Source organism: Pimephales promelas, chromosome 13 (assembly GCF_988280905.1).
Source record: "Pimephales promelas chromosome 13, fPimPro1.hap1.1, whole genome shotgun sequence".
Lineage (NCBI taxonomy): Eukaryota > Metazoa > Chordata > Actinopteri > Cypriniformes > Leuciscidae > Pimephales > Pimephales promelas.
In genome coordinates this window covers 17,574,470-17,598,077 of record NC_142781.1, presented here as the reverse complement: position 1 = coordinate 17,598,077, position 23,608 = coordinate 17,574,470, and the positions used below count along the sequence as shown (strand labels likewise).

The 23,608-nt window shown below is 37.3% G+C and overlaps 1 protein-coding gene across 3 annotated transcripts in view; it reads left to right on the top strand.

Moving 5' to 3' along the window:
* LOC120470620 (E3 ubiquitin-protein ligase RNF19B) overlaps positions 1 to 22,869 on the top strand; it is an 89,014-nt gene extending 66,145 nt beyond the window's left edge. For 2 of the 3 annotated variants that reach the window (XM_089118550.1, XM_089118549.1), the window contains exons 7-10: positions 16,386 to 16,500; positions 18,708 to 18,839; positions 20,295 to 20,559; positions 21,553 to 22,869. In XM_089118550.1, coding sequence (XP_088974676.1) covers positions 16,386 to 16,500; positions 18,708 to 18,839; positions 20,295 to 20,559; positions 21,553 to 21,748 — 708 coding nt within the window. In that variant the 3' untranslated portion in view covers positions 21,749 to 22,869. The remainder of the gene's footprint in view (positions 1 to 16,385; positions 16,501 to 18,707; positions 18,840 to 20,294; positions 20,560 to 21,552) is intronic. The other variant, XM_089118551.1, reaches the window with a different exon arrangement.
* Positions 22,870 to 23,608: the final 739 nt, after the last annotated feature.

The following is a 23,608-nucleotide window of genomic DNA, read 5'->3' as shown; positions in this document are numbered from 1 at the left end:
GAGGGCTGTGAGACTTTGACCTGAGTGCAAAAATGGAAGCTCTAGACCCTTCCAGAGCTGAGATATCGAAATTCAAAATTTCGATCCGAAAAAAAAACGACAGTGTTACCCCTTTCGTTTTTTTTTCATTTTCGGGCGAAAAATTAAGTTTCTCCAATCTTCTCAAAACTCTGGATTATGATAAAGGGCTGTGAGACTTTGACCTGAGTGCAAAAATGGAGGCTCTAGACCCTTCCAGAGCTGAGATATCGAAATTCAAAATTTCGACCCGAAAAAAAAAACGACAGTGTTACCCCTTTCGTTTTTTTTAGTTTTCGGGCGAAAAATTAAGTTTCTCCAATCTTCTCAAAACTCTGGATTCTGATAGAGGGCTGTGAGACTTTGACCTGAGTGCAAAAATGGAAGCTCTAGACCCTTCCAGAGCTGAAATATCGAAATTCAAAATTTCGACCCGAAAAAAAAACGACAGTGTTACCCCTTTCGTTTTTTTTCATTTTCGGGCGAAAAATTAAGTTTCTCCAATCTTCTCAAAACTCTGGATTATGATAGAGGGCTGTGAGACTTTGACCTGAGTGCAAAAATGGAGGCTCTAGACCCTTCCAGAGCTGAGATATCGAAATTCAAATTTTCGACCCGAAAAAAAACAACAGTGTTACCCCTTTCGTTTTTTTTATTTTCGGGCGAAAAATTAAGTTTCTCCAATCTTCTCAAAACTCTGGATTCTGATAGAGGGCTGTGAGACTTTGACCTGAGTGCAAAAATGGAAGCTCTAGACCCTTCCAGAGCTGAGATATCGAAATTCAAAATTTCGACCCGAAAAAAAAACGACAGTGTTACCCCTTTCGTTTTTTTTCATTTTCGGGCGAAAAATTAAGTTTCTCCAATCTTCTCAAAACTCTGGATTCTGATAGAGGGCCACGAAACTTTGACCTGAGTGCAAAAATGGAGGCTCTAGACCCTTCCAGAGCTGAGATATCGAAATTCAAAATTTCGACCCGAAAAAAAAACGACAGTGTTACCCCTTTCGTTTTTTTTTTTCATTTTCGGGCGAAAAATTAAGTTTCTCCAATCTTCTCAAAACTCTGGATTCTGATAGAGGGATGTGAGACTTTGACCTGAGTGCAAAAATGGAAGCTCTAGACCCTTCCAGAGCTGAGATATCGAAATTCAAAATTTCTACCCGAAAAAAAAACCGACAGTGTTACCCCTTTTGTTTTTTTTCATTTTCGGGCGAAAAATTAAGTTTCTCCAATCTTCTCAAAACTCTGGATTATGATAGAGGGCTGTGAGACTTTGACCTGAGTGCAAAAATGGAGGCTCTAGACCCTTCCAGAGCTGAGATATCGAAATTCAAAATTTCGACCCAAAAAAAAAACAACAGTGTTACCCCTTTCGTTTTTTTTCATTTTCGGGCGAAAAATTAAGTTTCTCCAATCTTCTCAAAACTCTGGATTATGATAGAGGGCCACGAAACTTTGACCTGAGTGCAAAAATGGAGGCTCTAAACCCTTCCAGAGCTGAGATATCGAAATTCAAAATTTCGACCCGAAAAAAAACGACAGTGTTACCCCTTTCGTTTTTTTCGTTTTCTGGCGAAAAATTAAGTTTCTCCAATCTTCTCAAAACTCTGGATTCTGATAGAGGGCTGTGAGACTTTGACCTGAGTGCAAAAATGGAGGCTCTAGACCCTTCCAGAGCTGAGATATCGATATTCAAAATTTCGACCCGAAAAAAAAACGACAGTGTTACCCCTTTCGTTTTTTTTTCGTTTTCAGGCGAAAAATTAAGTTTTTCCAATCTTCTCAGAACTCTGGATTATGATAGAGGGCCACGAAACTTTGACCTGAGTGCAAAAATGGAGGCTCTAGACCCTTCCAGAGCTGAGATATCGAAATTCAAAATTTCGACCCGAAAAAAAAACGACAGTGTTACCCCTTTCGTTTTTTTTCATTTTCGGGCGAAAAATTAAGTTTCTCCAATCTTCTCAAAACTCTGGATTCTGATAGAGGGCTGTGAGACTTTGACCTGAGTGCAAAAATGGAAGCTCTAGACCCTTCCAGAGCTGAGATATCGTAATTCAAAATTTCGACCCGAAAAAAAAACGACAGTGTTACCCCTTTTGTTTTTTTCATTTTCGGGCGAAAAATTAAGTTTCTCCAATCTTCTCAAAACTCTGGATTATGATAGAGGGCTGTGAGACTTTGACCTGAGTGCAAAAATGGAGGCTCTAGACCCTTCCAGAGCTGAGATATCGAAATTCAAAATTTCGACCCGAAAAAAAAACAACAGTGTTACCCCTTTCGTTTTTTTTCATTTTCGGGCGAAAAATTAAATTTCTCCAATCTTCTCAAAACTCTGGATTATGATAGAGGGCTGTGAGACTTTGACCTGAGTGCAAAAATGGAGGCTCTAGACCCTTCCAGAGCTGAGATATCGAAATTCAAATTTTCGACCCGAAAAAAAAACGACAGTGTTACCCCTTTCGTTTTTTTTATTTTCGGGCGAAAAATTAAGTTTCTCCAATCTTCTCAAAACTCTGGATTCTGATAGAGGGCTGTGAGACTTTGACCTGAGTGCAAAAATGGAAGCTCTAGACCCTTCCAGAGCTGAGATATCGAAATTCAAAATTTCGACCCGAAAAAAAAACGACAGTGTTACCCCTTTCGTTTTTTTTCATTTTCGGGCGAAAAATTAAGTTTCTCCAATCTTCTCAAAACTCTGGATTCTGATAGAGGGCCACGAAACTTTGACCTGAGTGCAAAAATGGAGGCTCTAGACCCTTCCAGAGCTGAGATATCGAAATTCAAAATTTCGACCCGAAAAAAAAACGACAGTGTTACCCCTTTCGTTTTTTTTCATTTTCGGGCGAAAAATTAAGTTTCTCCAATCTTCTCAAAACTCTGGATTCTGATAGAGGGATGTGAGACTTTGACCTGAGTGCAAAAATGGAAGCTCTAGACCCTTCCAGAGCTGAGATATCGAAATTCAAAATTTCTACCCGAAAAAAAAAACGACAGTGTTACCCCTTTTGTTTTTTTTCATTTTCGGGCGAAAAATTAAGTTTCTCCAATCTTCTCAAAACTCTGGATTATGATAGAGGGCTGTGAGACTTTGACCTGAGTGCAAAAATGGAGGCTCTAGACCCTTCCAGAGCTGAGATATCGAAATTCAAAATTTCGACCCAAAAAAAAAACAACAGTGTTACCCCTTTCGTTTTTTTTCATTTTCGGGCGAAAAATTAAGTTTCTCCAATCTTCTCAAAACTCTGGATTATGATAGAGGGCCACGAAACTTTGACCTGAGTGCAAAAATGGAGGCTCTAGACCCTTCCAGAGCTGAGATATCGAAATTCAAAATTTCGACCCGAAAAAAAACGACAGTGTTACCCCTTTCGTTTTTTTCGTTTTCTGGCGAAAAATTAAGTTTCTCCAATCTTCTCAAAACTCTGGATTCTGATAGAGGGCTGTGAGACTTTGACCTGAGTGCAAAAATGGAGGCTCTAGACCCTTCCAGAGCTGAGATATCGATATTCAAAATTTCGACCCGAAAAAAAAACGACAGTGTTACCCCTTTCGTTTTTTTTTCGTTTTCAGGCGAAAAATTAAGTTTTTCCAATCTTCTCAGAACTCTGGATTATGATAGAGGGCCACGAAACTTTGACCTGAGTGCAAAAATGGAGGCTCTAGACCCTTCCAGAGCTGAGATATCGAAATTCAAAATTTCGACCCGAAAAAAAAACGACAGTGTTACCCCTTTCGTTTTTTTTCATTTTCGGGCGAAAAATTAAGTTTCTCCAATCTTCTCAAAACTCTGGATTCTGATAGAGGGCTGTGAGACTTTGACCTGAGTGCAAAAATGGAAGCTCTAGACCCTTCCAGAGCTGAGATATCGAAATTCAAAATTTCGACCCAAAAAAAAAACGACAGTGTTACCCCTTTTGTTTTTTTCATTTTCGGGCGAAAAATTAAGTTTCTCCAATCTTCTCAAAACTCTGGATTATGATAGAGGGCTGTGAGACTTTGACCTGAGTGCAAAAATGGAGGCTCTAGACCCTTCCAGAGCTGAGATATCGAAATTCAAAATTTCGACCCGAAAAAAAAACAACAGTGTTACCCCTTTCGTTTTTTTTTCATTTTCGGGCGAAAAATTAAGTTTCTCCAATCTTCTCAAAACTCTGGATTCTGATAGAGGGCTGTGAGACTTTGACCTGAGTGCAAAAATGGAAGCTCTAGACCCTTCCAGAGCTGAGATATCGAAATTCAAAATTTCGACCCGAAAAAAAAACGATAGTGTTACCCCTTTCATTTTTTTTCATTTTCGGGCGAAAAATTAAGTTTCTCCAATCTTCTCAAAACTCTGGATTATGATAAAGGGCTGTGAGACTTTGACCTGAGTGCAAAAATGGAGGCTCTAGACCCTTCCAGAGCTGAGATATCGAAATTCAAAATTTCGACCCGAAAAAAAAACGACAGTGTTACCCCTTTCGTTTTTTTTCATTTTCGGGCGAAAAATTAAGTTTCTCCAATCTTCTCAAAACTCTGGATTCTGATAGAGGGCTGTGAGACTTTGACCTGAGTGCAAAAATGGAAGCTGTAGACCCTTCCAGAGCTGAGATATCGAAATTCAAATTTTCGACCCGAAAAAAAAACGACAGTGTTACCCCTTTCGTTTTTTTTATTTTCGGGCGAAAAATTAAGTTTCTCCAATCTTCTCAAAACTCTGGATTCTGATAGAGGGATATGAGACTTTGACCTGAGTGCAAAAATGGAAGCTCTAGACCCTTCCAGAGCTGAGATATCGAAATTCAAAATTTCGACCCGAAAAAAAAAACGACAGTGTTACCCCTTTTGTTTTTTTTCATTTTCGGGCGAAAAATTAAGTTTCTCCAATCTTCTCAAAACTCTGGATTATGATAGAGGGCTGTGAGACTTTGACCTGAGTGCAAAAATGGAGGCTCTAGACCCTTCCAGAGCTGAGATATCGAAATTCAAAATTTCGACCCAAAAAAAAAACAACAGTGTTACCCCTTTCGTTTTTTTTCATTTTCGGGCGAAAAATTAAGTTTCTCCAATCTTCTCAAAACTCTGGATTATGATAGAGGGCCACGAAACTTTGACCTGAGTGCAAAAATGGAGGCTCTAGACCCTTCCAGAGCTGAGATATCGAAATTCAAAATTTCGACCCGAAAAAAAAACGACAGTGTTACCCCTTTCGTTTTTTTCGTTTTCTGGCGAAAAATTAAGTTTCTCCAATCTTCTCAAAACTCTGGATTCTGATAGAGGGCTGTGAGACTTTGACCTGAGTGCAAAAATGGAGGCTCTAGACCCTTCCAGAGCTGAGATATCGATATTCAAAATTTCGACCCGAAAAAAAAAACGACAGTGTTACCCCTTTCGTTTTTTTTTTCGTTTTCAGGCGAAAAATTAAGTTTTTCCAATCTTCTCAAAACTCTGGATTATGATAGAGGGCCACGAAACTTTGACCTGAGTGCAAAAATGGAGGCTCTAGACCCTTCCAGAGCTGAGATATCGAAATTCAAAATTTCGACCCGAAAAAAAAAACGACAGTGTTACCCCTTTTGTTTTTTTTCATTTTCGGGCGAAAAATTAAGTTTCTCCAATCTTCTCAAAACTCTGGATTATGATAGAGGGCTGTGAGACTTTGACCTGAGTGCAAAAATGGAGGCTCTAGACCCTTCCAGAGCTGAGATATCGAAATTCAAAATTTCGACCCAAAAAAAAAACAACAGTGTTACCCCTTTCGTTTTTTTTCATTTTCGGGCGAAAAATTAAGTTTCTCCAATCTTCTCAAAACTCTGGATTATGATAGAGGGCCACGAAACTTTGACCTGAGTGCAAAAATGGAGGCTCTAGACCCTTCCAGAGCTGAGATATCGAAATTCAAAATTTCGACCCGAAAAAAAACGACAGTGTTACCCCTTTCGTTTTTTTCGTTTTCTGGCGAAAAATTAAGTTTATCCAATCTTCTCAAAACTCTGGATTCTGATAGAGGGCTGTGAGACTTTGACCTGAGTGCAAAAATGGAGGCTCTAGACCCTTCCAGAGCTGAGATATCGATATTCAAAATTTCGACCCGAAAAAAAAACGACAGTGTTACCCCTTTCGTTTTTTTTTCGTTTTCAGGCGAAAAATTAAGTTTTTCCAATCTTCTCAGAACTCTGGATTATGATAGAGGGCCACGAAACTTTGACCTGAGTGCAAAAATGGAGGCTCTAGACCCTTCCAGAGCTGAGATATCGAAATTCAAAATTTCGACCCGAAAAAAAAACGACAGTGTTACCCCTTTCGTTTTTTTTCATTTTCGGGCGAAAAATTAAGTTTCTCCAATCTTCTCAAAACTCTGGATTCTGATAGAGGGCTGTGAGACTTTGACCTGAGTGCAAAAATGGAAGCTCTAGACCCTTCCAGAGCTGAGATATCGAAATTCAAAATTTCGACCCGAAAAAAAAACGACAGTGTTACCCCTTTTGTTTTTTTCATTTTCGGGCGAAAAATTAAGTTTCTCCAATCTTCTCAAAACTCTGGATTATGATAGAGGGCTGTGAGACTTTGACCTGAGTGCAAAAATGGAGGCTCTAGACCCTTCCAGAGCTGAGATATCGAAATTCAAAATTTCGACCCGAAAAAAAAACAACAGTGTTACCCCTTTCGTTTTTTTTCATTTTCGGGCGAAAAATTAAGTTTCTCCAATCTTCTCAAAACTCTGGATTCTGATAGAGGGCTGTGAGACTTTGACCTGAGTGCAAAAATGGAGGCTCTAGACCCTTCCAGAGCTGAGATATCGAAATTCAAATTTTCGACCCGAAAAAAAAACGACAGTGTTACCCCTTTCGTTTTTTTTATTTTCGGGCGAAAAATTAAGTTTCTCCAATCTTCTCAAAACTCTGGATTCTGATAGAGGGCTGTGAGACTTTGACCTGAGTGCAAAAATGGAAGCTCTAGACCCTTCCAGAGCTGAGATATCGAAATTCAAAATTTCGACCCGAAAAAAAAACGACAGTGTTACCCCTTTCGTTTTTTTTCATTTTCGGGCGAAAAATTAAGTTTCTCCAATCTTCTCAAAACTCTGGATTCTGATAGAGGGCCACGAAACTTTGACCTGAGTGCAAAAATGGAGGCTCTAGACCCTTCCAGAGCTGAGATATCGAAATTCAAAATTTCGACCCGAAAAAAAAACGACAGTGTTACCCCTTTCGTTTTTTTTCATTTTCGGGCGAAAAATTAAGTTTCTCCAATCTTCTCAAAACTCTGGATTCTGATAGAGGGATGTGAGACTTTGACCTGAGTGCAAAAATGGAAGCTCTAGACCCTTCCAGAGCTGAGATATCGAAATTCAAAATTTCTACCCGAAAAAAAAAACGACAGTGTTACCCCTTTTGTTTTTTTTCATTTTCGGGCGAAAAATTAAGTTTCTCCAATCTTCTCAAAACTCTGGATTATGATAGAGGGCTGTGAGACTTTGACCTGAGTGCAAAAATGGAGGCTCTAGACCCTTCCAGAGCTGAGATATCGAAATTCAAAATTTCGACCCAAAAAAAAAACAACAGTGTTACCCCTTTCGTTTTTTTTCATTTTCGGGCGAAAAATTAAGTTTCTCCAATCTTCTCAAAACTCTGGATTATGATAGAGGGCCACGAAACTTTGACCTGAGTGCAAAAATGGAGGCTCTAGACCCTTCCAGAGCTGAGATATCGAAATTCAAAATTTCGACCCGAAAAAAAACGACAGTGTTACCCCTTTCGTTTTTTTCGTTTTCTGGCGAAAAATTAAGTTTCTCCAATCTTCTCAAAACTCTGGATTCTGATAGAGGGCTGTGAGACTTTGACCTGAGTGCAAAAATGGAGGCTCTAGACCCTTCCAGAGCTGAGATATCGATATTCAAAATTTCGACCCGAAAAAAAAACGACAGTGTTACCCCTTTCGTTTTTTTTTCGTTTTCAGGCGAAAAATTAAGTTTTTCCAATCTTCTCAGAACTCTGGATTATGATAGAGGGCCACGAAACTTTGACCTGAGTGCAAAAATGGAGGCTCTAGACCCTTCCAGAGCTGAGATATCGAAATTCAAAATTTCGACCCGAAAAAAAAACGACAGTGTTACCCCTTTCGTTTTTTTTCATTTTCGGGCGAAAAATTAAGTTTCTCCAATCTTCTCAAAACTCTGGATTCTGATAGAGGGCTGTGAGACTTTGACCTGAGTGCAAAAATGGAAGCTCTAGACCCTTCCAGAGCTGAGATATCGAAATTCAAAATTTCGACCCAAAAAAAAAACGACAGTGTTACCCCTTTTGTTTTTTTCATTTTCGGGCGAAAAATTAAGTTTCTCCAATCTTCTCAAAACTCTGGATTATGATAGAGGGCTGTGAGACTTTGACCTGAGTGCAAAAATGGAGGCTCTAGACCCTTCCAGAGCTGAGATATCGAAATTCAAAATTTCGACCCGAAAAAAAAACAACAGTGTTACCCCTTTCGTTTTTTTTCATTTTCGGGCGAAAAATTAAGTTTCTCCAATCTTCTCAAAACTCTGGATTCTGATAGAGGGCTGTGAGACTTTGACCTGAGTGCAAAAATGGAAGCTCTAGACCCTTCCAGAGCTGAGATATCGAAATTCAAAATTTCGACCCGAAAAAAAAACGACAGTGTTACCCCTTTCATTTTTTTTCATTTTCGGGCGAAAAATTAAGTTTCTCCAATCTTCTCAAAACTCTGGATTATGATAAAGGGCTGTGAGACTTTGACCTGAGTGCAAAAATGGAGGCTCTAGACCCTTCCAGAGCTGAGATATCGAAATTCAAAATTTCGACCCGAAAAAAAAACGACAGTGTTACCCCTTTCGTTTTTTTTCATTTTCGGGCGAAAAATTAAGTTTCTCCAATCTTCTCAAAACTCTGGATTCTGATAGAGGGCTGTGAGACTTTGACCTGAGTGCAAAAATGGAAGCTGTAGACCCTTCCAGAGCTGAGATATCGAAATTCAAATTTTCGACCCGAAAAAAAAACGACAGTGTTACCCCTTTCGTTTTTTTTATTTTCGGGCGAAAAATTAAGTTTCTCCAATCTTCTCAAAACTCTGGATTCTGATAGAGGGATATGAGACTTTGACCTGAGTGCAAAAATGGAAGCTCTAGACCCTTCCAGAGCTGAGATATCGAAATTCAAAATTTCGACCCGAAAAAAAAAACGACAGTGTTACCCCTTTTGTTTTTTTTCATTTTCGGGCGAAAAATTAAGTTTCTCCAATCTTCTCAAAACTCTGGATTATGATAGAGGGCTGTGAGACTTTGACCTGAGTGCAAAAATGGAGGCTCTAGACCCTTCCAGAGCTGAGATATCGAAATTCAAAATTTCGACCCAAAAAAAAAACAACAGTGTTACCCCTTTCGTTTTTTTTTCATTTTCGGGCGAAAAATTAAGTTTCTCCAATCTTCTCAAAACTCTGGATTATGATAGAGGGCCACGAAACTTTGACCTGAGTGCAAAAATGGAGGCTCTAGACCCTTCCAGAGCTGAGATATCGAAATTCAAAATTTCGACCCGAAAAAAAACGACAGTGTTACCCCTTTCGTTTTTTTCGTTTTCTGGCGAAAAATTAAGTTTCTCCAATCTTCTCAAAACTCTGGATTCTGATAGAGGGCTGTGAGACTTTGACCTGAGTGCAAAAATGGAGGCTCTAGACCCTTCCAGAGCTGAGATATCGATATTCAAAATTTCGACCCGAAAAAAAAAACGACAGTGTTACCCCTTTCGTTTTTTTTTTCGTTTTCAGGCGAAAAATTAAGTTTTTCCAATCTTCTCAAAACTCTGGATTATGATAGAGGGCCACGAAACTTTGACCTGAGTGCAAAAATGGAGGCTCTAGACCCTTCCAGAGCTGAGATATCGAAATTCAAAATTTCGACCCGAAAAAAAAACGACAGTGTTACCCCTTTCGTTTTTTTTCATTTTCGGGCGAAAAATTAAGTTTCTCCAATCTTCTCAAAACTCTGGATTATGATAGAGGGCTGTGAGACTTTGACCTGAGTGCAAAAATGGAAGCTCTAGACCCTTCCAGAGCTGAGATATCGAAATTCAAAATTTCGACCCGAAAAAAAAAACGACAGTGTTACCCCTTTTGTTTTTTTTCATTTTCGGGCGAAAAATTAAGTTTCTCCAATCTTCTCAAAACTCTGGATTATGATAGAGGGCTGTGAGACTTTGACCTGAGTGCAAAAATGGAGGCTCTAGACCCTTCCAGAGCTGAGATATCGAAATTCAAAATTTCGACCCGAAAAAAAAACAACAGTGTTACCCCTTTCGTTTTTTTTCATTTTCGGGCGAAAAATTAAGTTTCTCCAATCTTCTCAAAACTCTGGATTCTGATAGAGGGCTGTGAGACTTTGACCTGAGTGCAAAAATGGAAGCTCTAGACCCTTCCAGAGCTGAGATATCGAAATTCAAAATTTCGACCCGAAAAAAAAAACGACAGTGTTACCCCTTTCGTTTTTTTTCATTTTCGGGCGAAAAATTAAGTTTCTCCAATCTTCTCAAAACTCTGGATTATGATAAAGGGCTGTGAGACTTTGACCTGAGTGCAAAAATGGAGGCTCTAGACCCTTCCAGAGCTGAGATATCGAAATTCAAAATTTCGACCCGAAAAAAAAAACGACAGTGTTACCCCTTTCGTTTTTTTTAGTTTTCGGGCGAAAAATTAAGTTTCTCCAATCTTCTCAAAACTCTGGATTCTGATAGAGGGCTGTGAGACTTTGACCTGAGTGCAAAAATGGAAGCTCTAGACCCTTCCAGAGCTGAGATATCGAAATTCAAAATTTCGACCCAAAAAAAAAACGACAGTGTTACCCCTTTCGTTTTTTTTCATTTTCGGGCGAAAAATTAAGTTTCTCCAATCTTCTCAAAACTCTGGATTATGATAGAGGGCTGTGAGACTTTGACCTGAGTGCAAAAATGGAGGCTCTAGACCCTTCCAGAGCTGAGATATCGAAATTCAAATTTTCGACCCGAAAAAAAACGACAGTGTTACCCCTTTCGTTTTTTTTATTTTCGGGCGAAAAATTAAGTTTCTCCAATCTTCTCAAAACTCTGGATTCTGATAGAGGGCTGTGAGACTTTGACCTGAGTGCAAAAATGGAAGCTCTAGACCCTTCCAGAGCTGAGATATTGAAATTAAAAATTTTGACCCGAAAAAAAAAACGACAGTGTTACCCCTTTCGTTTTTTTTTCATTTTCGGGCGAAAAATTAAGTTTCTCCAATCTTCTCAAAACTCTGGATTATGATAAAGGGCTGTGAGACTTTGACCTGAGTGCAAAAATGGAGGCTCTAGATCCTTCCAGAGCTGAGATATCGAAATTCAAAATTTCGACCCGAAAAAAAACAACAGTGTTACCCCTTTCGTTTTTTTTCATTTTCGGGCGAAAAATTAAGTTTCTCCAATCTTCTCAAAACTCTGGATTATGATAAAGGGCTGTGAGACTTTGACCTGAGTGCAAAAATGGAGGCTCTAGACCCTTCCAGAGCTGAGATATCGAAATTCAAAATTTCGACCCGAAAAAAAAAACGACAGTGTTACCCCTTTCGTTTTTTTTCGTTTTCGGGCGAAAAATTAAGTTTCTCCAATCTTCTCAAAACTCTGGATTCTGATAGAGGGCTGTGAGACTTTGACCTGAGTGCAAAAATGGAGGCTCTAGACCCTTCCAGAGCTGAGATATCGAAATTCAAAATTTCGACCCGAAAAAAAAACGACAGTGTTACCCCTTTCGTTTTTTTTTCATTTTCGGGCGAAAAATTAAGTTTCTCCAATCTTCTCAAAACTCTGGATTCTGATAGAGGGCTGTGAGACTTTGACCTGAGTGCAAAAATGGAGGCTCTAGACCCTTCCAAAGCTGAGATATTGAAATTAAAAATTTTGACCCGAAAAAAAAAACGACAGTGTTACCCCTTTCGTTTTTTTTTTCATTTTCGGGCGAAAAATTAAGTTTCTCCAATCTTCTCAAAACTCTGGATTATGATAAAGGGCTGTGAGACTTTGACCTGAGTGCAAAAATGGAGGCTCTAGATCCTTCCAGAGCTGAGATATCGAAATTCAAAATTTCGACCCGAAAAAAAACAACAGTGTTACCCCTTTCGTTTTTTTTCATTTTCGGGCGAAAAATTAAGTTTCTCCAATCTTCTCAAAACTCTGGATTATGATAGAGGGCCACGAAACTTTGACCTGAGTGCAAAAATGGAGGCTCTAGACCCTTCCAGAGCTGAGATGTCGAAATTCAAAATTTCGACCCGAAAAAAAAACGACAGTGTTACCCCTTTCGTTTTTTTTCATTTTCGGGCGAAAAATTAAGTTTCTCCAATCTTCTCAAAACTCTGGATTCTGATAGAGGGCTGTGAGACTTTGACCTGAGTGCAAAAATGGAAGCTCTAGACCCTTCCAGAGCTGAGATATCGAAATTCAAAATTTCGACCCGAAAAAAAAAACGACAGTGTTACCCCTTTTGTTTTTTTTCATTTTCGGGCGAAAAATTAAGTTTCTCCAATCTTCTCAAAACTCTGGATTATGATAGAGGGCTGTGAGACTTTGACCTGAGTGCAAAAATGGAAGCTCTAGACCCTTCCAGAGCTGAGATATCGAAATTCAAAATTTCGACCCGAAAAAAAAACGACAGTGTTACCCCTTTTGTTTTTTTTCATTTTCGGGCGAAAAATTAAGTTTCTCCAATCTTCTCAAAACTCTGGATTATGATAGAGGGCTGTGAGACTTTGACCTGAGTGCAAAAATGGAGGCTCTAGACCCTTCCAGAGCTGAGATATCGATATTCAAAATTTCGACCCGAAAAAAAACAACAGTGTTACCCCTTTCGTTTTTTTTCATTTTCGGGCGAAAAATTAAGTTTCTCCAATCTTCTCAAAACTCTGGATTCTGATAGAGGGCTGTGAGACTTTGACCTGAGTGCAAAAATGGAAGCTCTAGACCCTTCCAGAGCTAAGATATCGAAATTCAAAATTTCGACCCGAAAAAAAAACGACAGTGTTACCCCTTTCGTTTTTTTTTTCATTTTCGGGCGAAAAATTAAGTTTCTCCAATCTTCTCAAAACTCTGGATTATGATAAAGGGCTGTGAGACTTTGACCTGAGTGCAAAAATGGAAGCTCTAGACCCTTCCAGAGCTGAGATATCGAAATTCAAAATTTCGACCCGAAAAAACAACAACAGTGTTACCCCTTTCGTTTTTTTTCATTTTCGGGCGAAAAATTAAGTTTCTCCAATCTTCTCAAAACTCTGGATTCTGATAGAGGGCTGTGAGACTTTGACCTGAGTGCAAAAATGGAAGCTCTAGACCCTTCCAGAGCTGAGATATCGAAATTCAAAATTTCGACCCGAAAAAAAAACGACAGTGTTACCCCTTTCGTTTTTTTTCATTTTCGGGCGAAAAATTAAGTTTCTCCAATCTTCTCAAAACTCTGGATTATGATAAAGGGCTGTGAGACTTTGACCTGAGTGCAAAAATGGAGGCTCTAGACCCTTCCAGAGCTGAGATATCGAAATTCAAAATTTCGACCCGAAAAAAAAACGACAGTGTTACCCCTTTCGTTTTTTTTTCGTTTTCGGGCGAAAAATTAAGTTTCTCCAATCTTCTCAAAACTCTGGATTCTGATAGAGGGCTGTGAGACTTTCACATGAGTGCAAAAATGGAGGCTCTAGACCCTTCCAGAGCTGAGATATCGAAATTCAAAATTTCGACCCGAAAAAAAAACGACAGTGTTACCCCTTTCGTTTTTTTTCATTTTCGGGCGAAAAATTAAGTTTCTCCAATCTTATCAAAACTCTGGATTATGATAAAGGGCTGTGAGACTTTGACCTGAGTGCAAAAATGGAGGCTCTAGACCCTTCCAGAGCTGAGATATCGAAATTCAAAATTTCGACCCGAAAAAAAAACGACAGTGTTACCCCTTTCGTTTTTTTTCGTTTTCGGGCGAAAAATTAAGTTTCTCCAATCTTCTCAAAACTCTGGATTCTGATAGAGGGCTGTTAGACTTTGACCTGAGTGCAAAAATGGAGGCTCTAGACCCTTCCAGAGCTGAGATATCGAAATTCAAAATTTCGACCCGAAAAAAAAACGACAGTGTTACCCCTTTCGTTTTTTTTCATTTTCGGGCGAAAAATTAAGTTTCTCCAATCTTCTCAAAACTCTGGATTCTGATAGAGGGCTGTGAGACTTTGACCTGAGTGCAAAAATGGAGGCTCTAGACCCTTCCAGAGCTAAGATATTGAAATTCAAAAAAAAATTAGTGAAAGAAACTTTAATTAAAATGTCCAAAAAATACACTACCCCAATTCCACTGTCCATGAACCCACTATTTTTATAATGGCATAATGCTACGTGGGATATCCATATCTCAGCTCTGAAAGGGTCTAGAGACTCAATTTTTGCACTCAGGTCAAAGTCTCACAGCCCTCTATCAGAATCCAGAGTTTTGAGAAGATTGGAGAAACTTAATTTTTCGCCCGAAAACGAAAATCAGAATCAGGCCCTCTATCAGAATCCGGAGTTTCAAGAAGATCAGAGCAACTCAAAATTTCGGCCCCCCAAAAAAACGACAATGTTACCCCTGTCGTTTTTTTATTTTTTTATTTTTTTTTTTTTTGGTGCGAAAAAATAAGTTTCTCCAATCTTCTTGAAACTCTGGATTCTGATAGAGGGATTTGTGAGTTAGACCTGAGTGCAAAAATGGAGTCTCTAGACCGTTCCAGAGCTGAGATATGGACATCCCATGTAGCATTATGCCATTATAAAAATAGTGGGTTCGTGGACGGTGGAATTATTTTGAAAGCTAAGCTTAAAAACCGTGTGTCCAAAAACCCACTATTTGTCCAATAACTGACTATAAGCAGTAACCCTGACCTTCATGCAATAAGATGCAAATGGACAGAATCCCACCTGCAATCTATTGAATGGGGATTTGGGTAGTGTATTTTTTGGACATTTTAATTAAAGTTTATTTCATGATAAAAACTATTTTACTGCACTCAGGAGGCTCCCCTGAGTCCGTAGCACCAAGCGCCATCCCATAATTCCACCGTCCACGAACCCACTATTTTTATAATGGCATAAATACTACGTGGGATGTCCATATCTCAGCTCTGGAAGGGTCTAGAGACTCCATTTTTGCACTCAGGTCTAACTCCCAAGGCCCTCTATCAGAATCCAGAGTTTCAAGAAGATTGGAGAAACTTATTTTTTCGCAACAAATAAAAAAAAAAACGACAGGTGTACCACTGTCGTTTTTTTTTGTTTTTTTTTCGGGTCGAAATTTTGAGTTGCTCTGATCTTTTTGAAACTCTGGATTCTGATAGAGGGCCATGGGAGTTGATATTCATATTTAAGTTAAGCTTTAGATTTAAGTCAAATCCATATGTTCTTTTGGCCGAAAGTTATTTTACTTTATAAAGTTTTAAATATGGATATTTTTCTTACATCTCCATATTCCTCATTACTCCACATAAAGTCATCATCTGAGATATTTTCATCAGCTATATGTTCAAGCACTTCAGAACTGTATATTCTACACATGAAAAAGTTTCAAAAATGTATCGGTACTGTGATATATTTATATATATATATATATATATATATATATATATATATATATATATATATATATATATATTATAAAATAAATTTCAATCAGCATCACTGAAAATATGACTTCAGTAACAGGCTTTCAAACCTACTGTCCATTCTAATGGACACACATTTAAAAAAAATTCTGATTTAAAACGTGCAATTCTACAGTCGATTTTTAACTTTAATTAAGAAGTTCAATCTTTCTATTTTACATAAAAACTATGAAATACTGGCAAAAATATATACAAAATGTAAATACACCTTAGAAAATGTTGCTTGCTTCTGTGTTTGGAGTGAAGTGCTGCCATGCTTCTCTTCAATGTAGAGTTTTGTTTTTTTTATATAATAACTACATGCAAAGCTTTACTGGCATTTGATTGGATGACACACATCCAATCTCATGGACTGCAGGCTTTAAACTAGGTGAAATGCTCCAGAAGTTAAAAAAGGGGGCTGACATGTGATGTCCATTTGAATGGACACACGGTCTGAATGGGTTAAAAAACCTTGCAGTGTAAATTATAAATGATTTACCCGTGCACCTCATTATTTAAAAATAAAAGTCCATGTGCCCTTGTAATCTTTAATCAAAAACATTAATTAGCAAAGCACAACATCATTAAACAAAATCAAGCCCCGCACTACTTTTTTTTTTTCTTGTTTGAGAAGCCATTTCACTTGTATATAGTATGTCACAAAAAAGACATTCCGTTTTATCCCGACTTTAAATCTGTATCTGTTTGCTTGCATTTTAGGTTCATGGTCGCTGTAAGAAAAACAGTATCTCAGGAAGTAAGCATTATCTGACAGTGGCCAGTGGGGTCATGATGTCTGTTTTTGTGTCTCCAGTCATAGCGGCCATTACTGTCGGTAAGAAACTCATCCATCCACTTTGGCTACTAATATATTTGAGAGATCATTTTATATTATATGTTGTGTTTTATATTATAGACATCACCGTTCTAAAGTGTGGGGCTTGTACAATTTTTTTTTTTTTTAATGAAACTAAGGATGCAGTAAAGGATGCAGTGACAGTAAAGACATTTATAATGTAAGATTTATATTTCAAATAAATGATGTTCTGTTGAACTTTCTATTTATCAAAGCATCCTGAATACATCATAGTTTCCACAACAATGTTAAGCAGCACAACTGTTTAAAACATTGAGAGTAATCAGAAATGTTAGATTGATCAATAGATTGATTTCTGAAGGATCATGTGACACTGAGGACTAGAGTAATGATGCTGAAAATTCAGCTTTGATCACAGGAATAAATTACATTTTAAAATAGAAAACTTTTTAATTTTTTTTTAACTTTAAAACATTACTGTTTTATACTATATTCGTGATCAAATAAATGCAGCCTTGGTGAGCATAAAAGACTTCTTTCAAAAATTTTTTTAAAAGAAACTTACCGACCCCAAACTTTTAAACAGTAGTGTTTTTTTTTTTATGTTTTGAATGTGAATATAAGAAATGGGTATATTAAGAATTCAAGGAGCACTTTAGTGGTCGTATTGTTGTTTTACGGCAATGCAAAGGTGCTGACTTAAGTGTTATTTCTTCGTATTGATTATTCTGGTGTTCAGACAAATGAAGCTATTTAAGACACAAGTCCTCCTCTCCGCTGAGACCTTGAATGAAAAAGGTGGAAATGAAAACAAACACGCTTAAAGGAATAGTTCAACTAAAAATCATTTACTCACCTTCATGTCATTCCAAACCTGTATGATTTTCTTCTTTTCTTCTTTCTTCTGTCCAAAAGGACATTTGAAGAATATTCTGGCCACTCTTTGAAATGCATAAACCCTCTGAAACCAAAAACGGACTGAAATTGAAGCCATTATTTTCCTTAACTTTGTGAAAAGATATTTTGTACCACATCTTTTCAGTAATCAGTTGATTTAGGTGAATAACAACCTGCGCATAAATCTGTTCATCAAGCAAAGCTATTGCACGACTCCGGAAGACCTCTTTCATGATGATTTATTGATATTTTTATGGTGCTTTTGCATCTGCTATGAAGCGTAAATGCTCCAGTCTCAATCATAATTAAATGGAAAAGAGCAGCTGGCACATTAATAAAGATTTCTCATTTAGTGTTATATAAAAGCAAGACCATCATATGGCTTTGGAATGACTTAGTAAATAACCTTTTTTGGGGTTGGGTGAACTAATCCATAAACATCCAGTTTGCACACATTTGAACCTACATATGTGCATGCAGCTGTTTCATTCACGCGCACACACACTGCCCGGTCATCTCTGATGACTCATCCATCTTCTGCTTTGGCACTCCTGTGAGAGTTGAAGCGGGGAGGGGAAGATTACAGCAGCCGGCTGTGACTAAAATGTCAGAGCGATCTCCATGGCATAGTGTGAAGACCTGAGCACAGCACATTCACTACTCGGTGCTCTCCTCGCAAACCCAAAGCTTGTGTTCCCTCTCATTCTCCCCTGTGAATAGCCCTGTCTGTTCTGCAGCTCTGACCTCTCCTCAGGAGAGCCACAGAGGGGCCTTGTCCCCTACAATGTCCTCATCAACAATGCCACACTGTTCTCATCCAGAACCAGGAGGATCATGGCCTTTTGTCTTCTTTATTGCGTGTTGTCCTTGTCTTTCCTGCTAGCATTATGCCTCTGTGTATTTACGCTGCCATGTGAATTACTGCCCTTTTCCTTCAGATTCATCTGAAAATAAGTTCACTTTTGAGGTAAATATGTCTGTGATTTGATGTATTCGTTTGCATAATACACAGTAGGGACTTGTACACTTATACAACTTTTTTTGTAATTAATAATACACTGTAAGGAAAAAGTTGCTGCCTTAAATTTAAGTACAATCAACTTGAATGTTTAAGTCAATTCAACTTAAATTCAACTTAAAATCAACTTAAAAAATAGTTAAGTCTAAAAAAAGTTGAAAATTGCTTAACTTATTTTGATGAGTTAAAGCAATGTAAAAAATAAAGCATACGTTGTTATAACTTATTGGTCATACATTTTTTTTGTGTAATACTCTTTTGGAATAACTTCCTAATTATTTCTAATTGAGTAAATCTTCTGTGTTTCAAGGTGTAGGGGTGCCTCTTATGTTGACTTACGTCTACGGGGTCGTGCCCATGTCGTTGTGCCGTAACGGCTGGTGCAGGCCACAAACTGAACCTCCTGAAGTAAGGAACATACAGCTGGAAGATCTGGCCAATTGTAAGTTCAGTTAACAAATTAAAAGTTGAGCTGCTTTCTAAATTAAATGAATGCTCTTGATGTTTAAATCAAAAGAAAAATCAGATATAGATTGATGTAAGTTTAGCTGTTAAATTTAGTACAGAGATTCTTGTTGTTTGTTTGTTTTTTTTTTTTTTGTTTTTTTTTGTGCCAGATAATGGCTATATGGCTGATACAATAATGGGGATAATATAATACCGATATTAGATAATAGAGCAAGATAATTCTGCTTCTACATAGCTTTAGTGAAGTTACTGTAGCTATTTTGTTGCTATACTGTGTTTATTTTTGTTGTAGTTTAACTACTTTAACTACTATGTTTTGCTAACATTCCCAGTTCTGAAAACATTATTTTCTGAATGTTTTCTAAACGTTCAACAAGTCCAGTTTTTTAAAATGTTTTAAAATCATTTCCATTTTATTATTTTTCAAACATTATTGGACTGTTACTTTTGAATGTTCTCTAAACATTTTGAACTAAATTAGTACTTGGCAGCGATTAATCGCATCCAAAATAAAAGTTTGTGTTTACATAGTACATGTGTGTGTACTACGTATAATTATTTTGTGTACATAAATACACACACATGCATGTATTTATTCAAGAAAAATGTGTTATTTATATATAAAATATTAATATTTATATATGTAGTGTAAATTTTATATAAATATACATAGAATATATATATGCACATATTTCTTAAATATATACATGCATGTGTGTATTTATATATACAAAATAATTATACGCAGAACACATGTGTTATGTAAACACAAACTTTTATTTTGGATGTGATTAATCGCGATTAATCGTTGCCCAGCACTAAAAAAAAACAATGTTCCATGAACCATATTTTTGTGCTAAGATTCTGAGAACAACTTATGACCAGATAACTTTGAGCGGACGTTCTATTAACGTATTTTTTTTTAATGTAAAACTTTGAGAAAACCTTACCAAAACGTACAAAAACTGAGAACGTTCCTTTTTAGATGGGTTCAATGTAGTTGGATACTTTTGACTTCTTTTAAGAGTATCTTTGCTGTAGTTTAACCACATTAAAGAGATTCACTGTAGTTAGCTACTTTTGTTGAAATTTAAATGTGACTAATTAAAGTATCTGTTTGTAATTAGCTACTTGTTAATTTGTATAGCTAACTGCTATTTTGAAAGGGCTTTAGCTTCAGATTATAAATATTGTTTTAGCTTGGAAAGCTATAGTTAAAACATTGCTTACCCAGCACTATACTGTACATTCCCAATGACACTGTTTGCTTGAACATGATCCTGTTTTATTATAAATTGATTATAATTCTGCATGAGTTTGTATTTGATTATGTAACTTGTACATTGTAACTGCTGAAAGATTAGTATTGCGATATAAAGTTAAGTTCTCAGTTTGGCCTGATCTGATGACATTTAAACTTCTCTTGAAGATCTTCTATTTTCTCATGTAGTCAGTGATCATTGGACTGGCCAGCCTAACCCAGCTCTAACTGAGGGAAGCGTACAGGAAGTGAGTGTGAATGTGGAGGAAGTGATGCCGCCTCCCAGCACCAGTGTGGTCCAGCCTGTAGCAAAGGGCTCCGTTGAACTCCCTAATGATGGACATAATGACAGCACTGAGCAGATTGTTCAGTCAGACGGTGTGGATGTAGCTGAGGAGTGTGCCTTCAGCAGCACACAAACATTTGCTCTGAGGTCAGCAAATGTCATGAATTGGCTTCATTTTGCAGGCATTTTTCAAATATTAATAAGAACTATGCAAGATTGTTAAAACATATACGCTACTGTTTAAAAGTTAAAAGATTTTGAAATAACTCTTTTATTCTTACCAAGACAGCATTTATTTTAATTAAAGATACAATATAAACAGTAATATTGTGAAATATTATTACAATTTAAATGGTTCACCCAAAAATGGAAATTCTGTCATTAATTACTAACCGCCACGTCGTTCCAAACCCATGAGACTTCCGTTTACCTCCGAAACACAAACAAAGATTTTTTTTTTAATGAAATATGAGGGCTTTAATATATTTTAAAATGTAATTTATTCCTGTGATGCCAAAGCTGAATTTTCAGCATCATTACTCCAGTCTTCAGTGATTAATTATTAATGCTGCTTAATACTTTTGTGGAAACCGTAATACAGTAGTTTTAGTTTTTTTGTTTGTTTGTTTTTTCACTCACCTTTTCTTTTTCCAGGATTCTTTGCTCAACAGAGCGTTTTGTAACATAAATAGAAATCGTTTGTAACAATTCTAAAGGTCTATAGTATCACTTTTGATCAGTTTGTAATCTTCATAGAAGTATTAATTTCTCTCAAAAAAATCTCCAAACTTTTTGCCAATTTTTCCTGAGAAATAATACTAAAAGTTTATGCCTAAATATGTATAGCTTTTATTATTTAGTTGCTGTTTTTTTCTATTTTTTTTTTACTTATGATTTTTTTTTCTTCATTATGATATCAGGACAGTTGTATTACTGACATTTTGACATTATACCCCCTCAAAAATATATCAAAATGATTTTTAATTTAGAATTTAATTTTGTATTTAAACCATTAATGTCAGATTTTAATTTTTAATATTAAATTATTATATGTAACTGTATGAATTATTAGATAGAATAAAAAAAAATTATTTCTAAACAAAATTTTTTTGTTGTTGTTGTTGTTGTTGTTTACCACAGGGAAGGGACCAATATTGAGGTCCGTGTGGAGATTGAGGCCCAGCCACGGGGCGGCCGGAAGCCGAGTCTCAGCAGTATTCTGTCTAGCAAGAGCCTGTCGGCAGAATCTCTCAGCCAGCCCTGTGAACCTCTGTGTGCCTCTCAACAGCCTGGGAGCACCGACCCCGTGCCAGTTCCTGAGATAGACAGCGTCTGAGCGACTCCTGGAAAACCACTGGCATCCACGACTCACCTACAGTCCCACCAGGAGCTTCCAGCCTCTGCCTGCAAAAGCAGAGAGTCAGCGAGTGTGAAAGAAAAGAGAGAGATGGAGAAAAGCGTTCAGGGCAGCTGCTAAAATACCACGGAGGGGATTAAAGATGATCATATAAACTCAAATGACCAAGCGCATGTTTGTCTACAACTATGAGGAGTGCTAACCAATTTTATACTGTGTTCTAGAGAAAAAAATGCTGATTTGGATGCTGTTTGTTTAATTTATTCGATAAGCTTTCCTTTTTAGCTATACCCTTTATCTAATGACCATATGGTTCTTGCCCCCTGACTCATGGAGAAAAAAAAGAAATGCTTAAAAGTTATGGATTATTAGCATGGTTATTTCTGCCACAGTTGCCAGCCCGACATGCCCTGTGAGTGACTAGCAAGATGGTGAAATGCGGGCTGAAGATAAGCGTGCTGTGGGCTAAAGCTAAGGGCTTTTCCCTTGTGGTATTCATTCATTTAAAATAATGCAATTTTATTTTTGCATTTTCATGAAGGAGCAGCAAATGGGGGGATTTATGGGAATCTGTGGGACTAGAATTAGCCCTCAGTGTCATGTTGTTTCCATTATGATGTCAAAACTGGTGATCTTATGGAATGTAAACATCATGGACTATGAGTGCTGCTATAAAAAACTGATGACCTTGTTTTTCTCTCTTCACTTTTTATCTTTATTTCTGCAGTAAAGGAATTTGTTTTGTTTTTTCCCCCCTGCTGTTATTGAGTAGCCTAGTTAATGATTAATAGCCCATTTACTAAAGAGAGGATCTTCTCAATCCTCTGCATTGACAGTTTCAGCTTGCTTAATACATTGTACTGGTATCCAAGAGCCAACAATTGCATACTGTCTAGATTTTCTTTACTGCTATTTTGACACTTTGCATTAATGAAGGAACTGCTAGATCAGGCCTCTAACTCAAACTTTTACCCTCTGTCCAATTTAAAAATGAGCAGCGGATAGCCCATGCCTCCAGGAGTTTCCTAAACCTTTATAGCTGCACTGCAGATTGGGAACAATGAATGGAACATTATGTCAGTAAAAATATTTGTATTGAATGGTGTCGTGTTTTTATTCTTATTTTCTATATTTCTATTGTGGATGGTAGATTCTGTTTAAACTGTTTTTTGTCAGTATTTTATTAGGCACAGACAGAGGGCGCTAGAGCTCTAAGAACAGACTAGATCGATGATACCTGCAAGCAGTAGCCTATGCCTATACATGCATCTCAGTCTTTGTTTATCTCTAAAAAAAAGGTGGTTATCTTTCAAACGAACTAAACTTAACCCTCATTGTTGTCCAATGACATAATAGGAGATGCTCTGTTTTGGTCTTTTTAATATTGTGCATTGAATTGAACAGGGCTGCGTTTCCCTAAAGCATTGTAAGTCTAGAAGTTAGTAAAGTTAGGGTGACCAGGACATGTCCTGTTTTCACGTCCTGCCCTGGCCGTCCTGGCTGTTTTTATATATATATATATATATATATATATATATATATATATATATATATATATATATATATATATATATTAGGGGTGGCACGGTTCACGAAACCCACGGTTCGGTTTGTATCACGGTTTTAGGGTCACGGTTTTCGGTTCTGTACGGTTCTTGTTATTTTTTCTTTTAATCTTAACACTCCAGAAATGTACTTCAGCAAGTGATATATAGCTTAATTATCCACACTTTAGGATACAGTATTACAAATTATATTCATGCAATCATGCACAAACTGGATTTGACTCTTTGACTTTAAGCACATTTTGGGACTATCTCAGAGGAAAGCTAGGTGAGA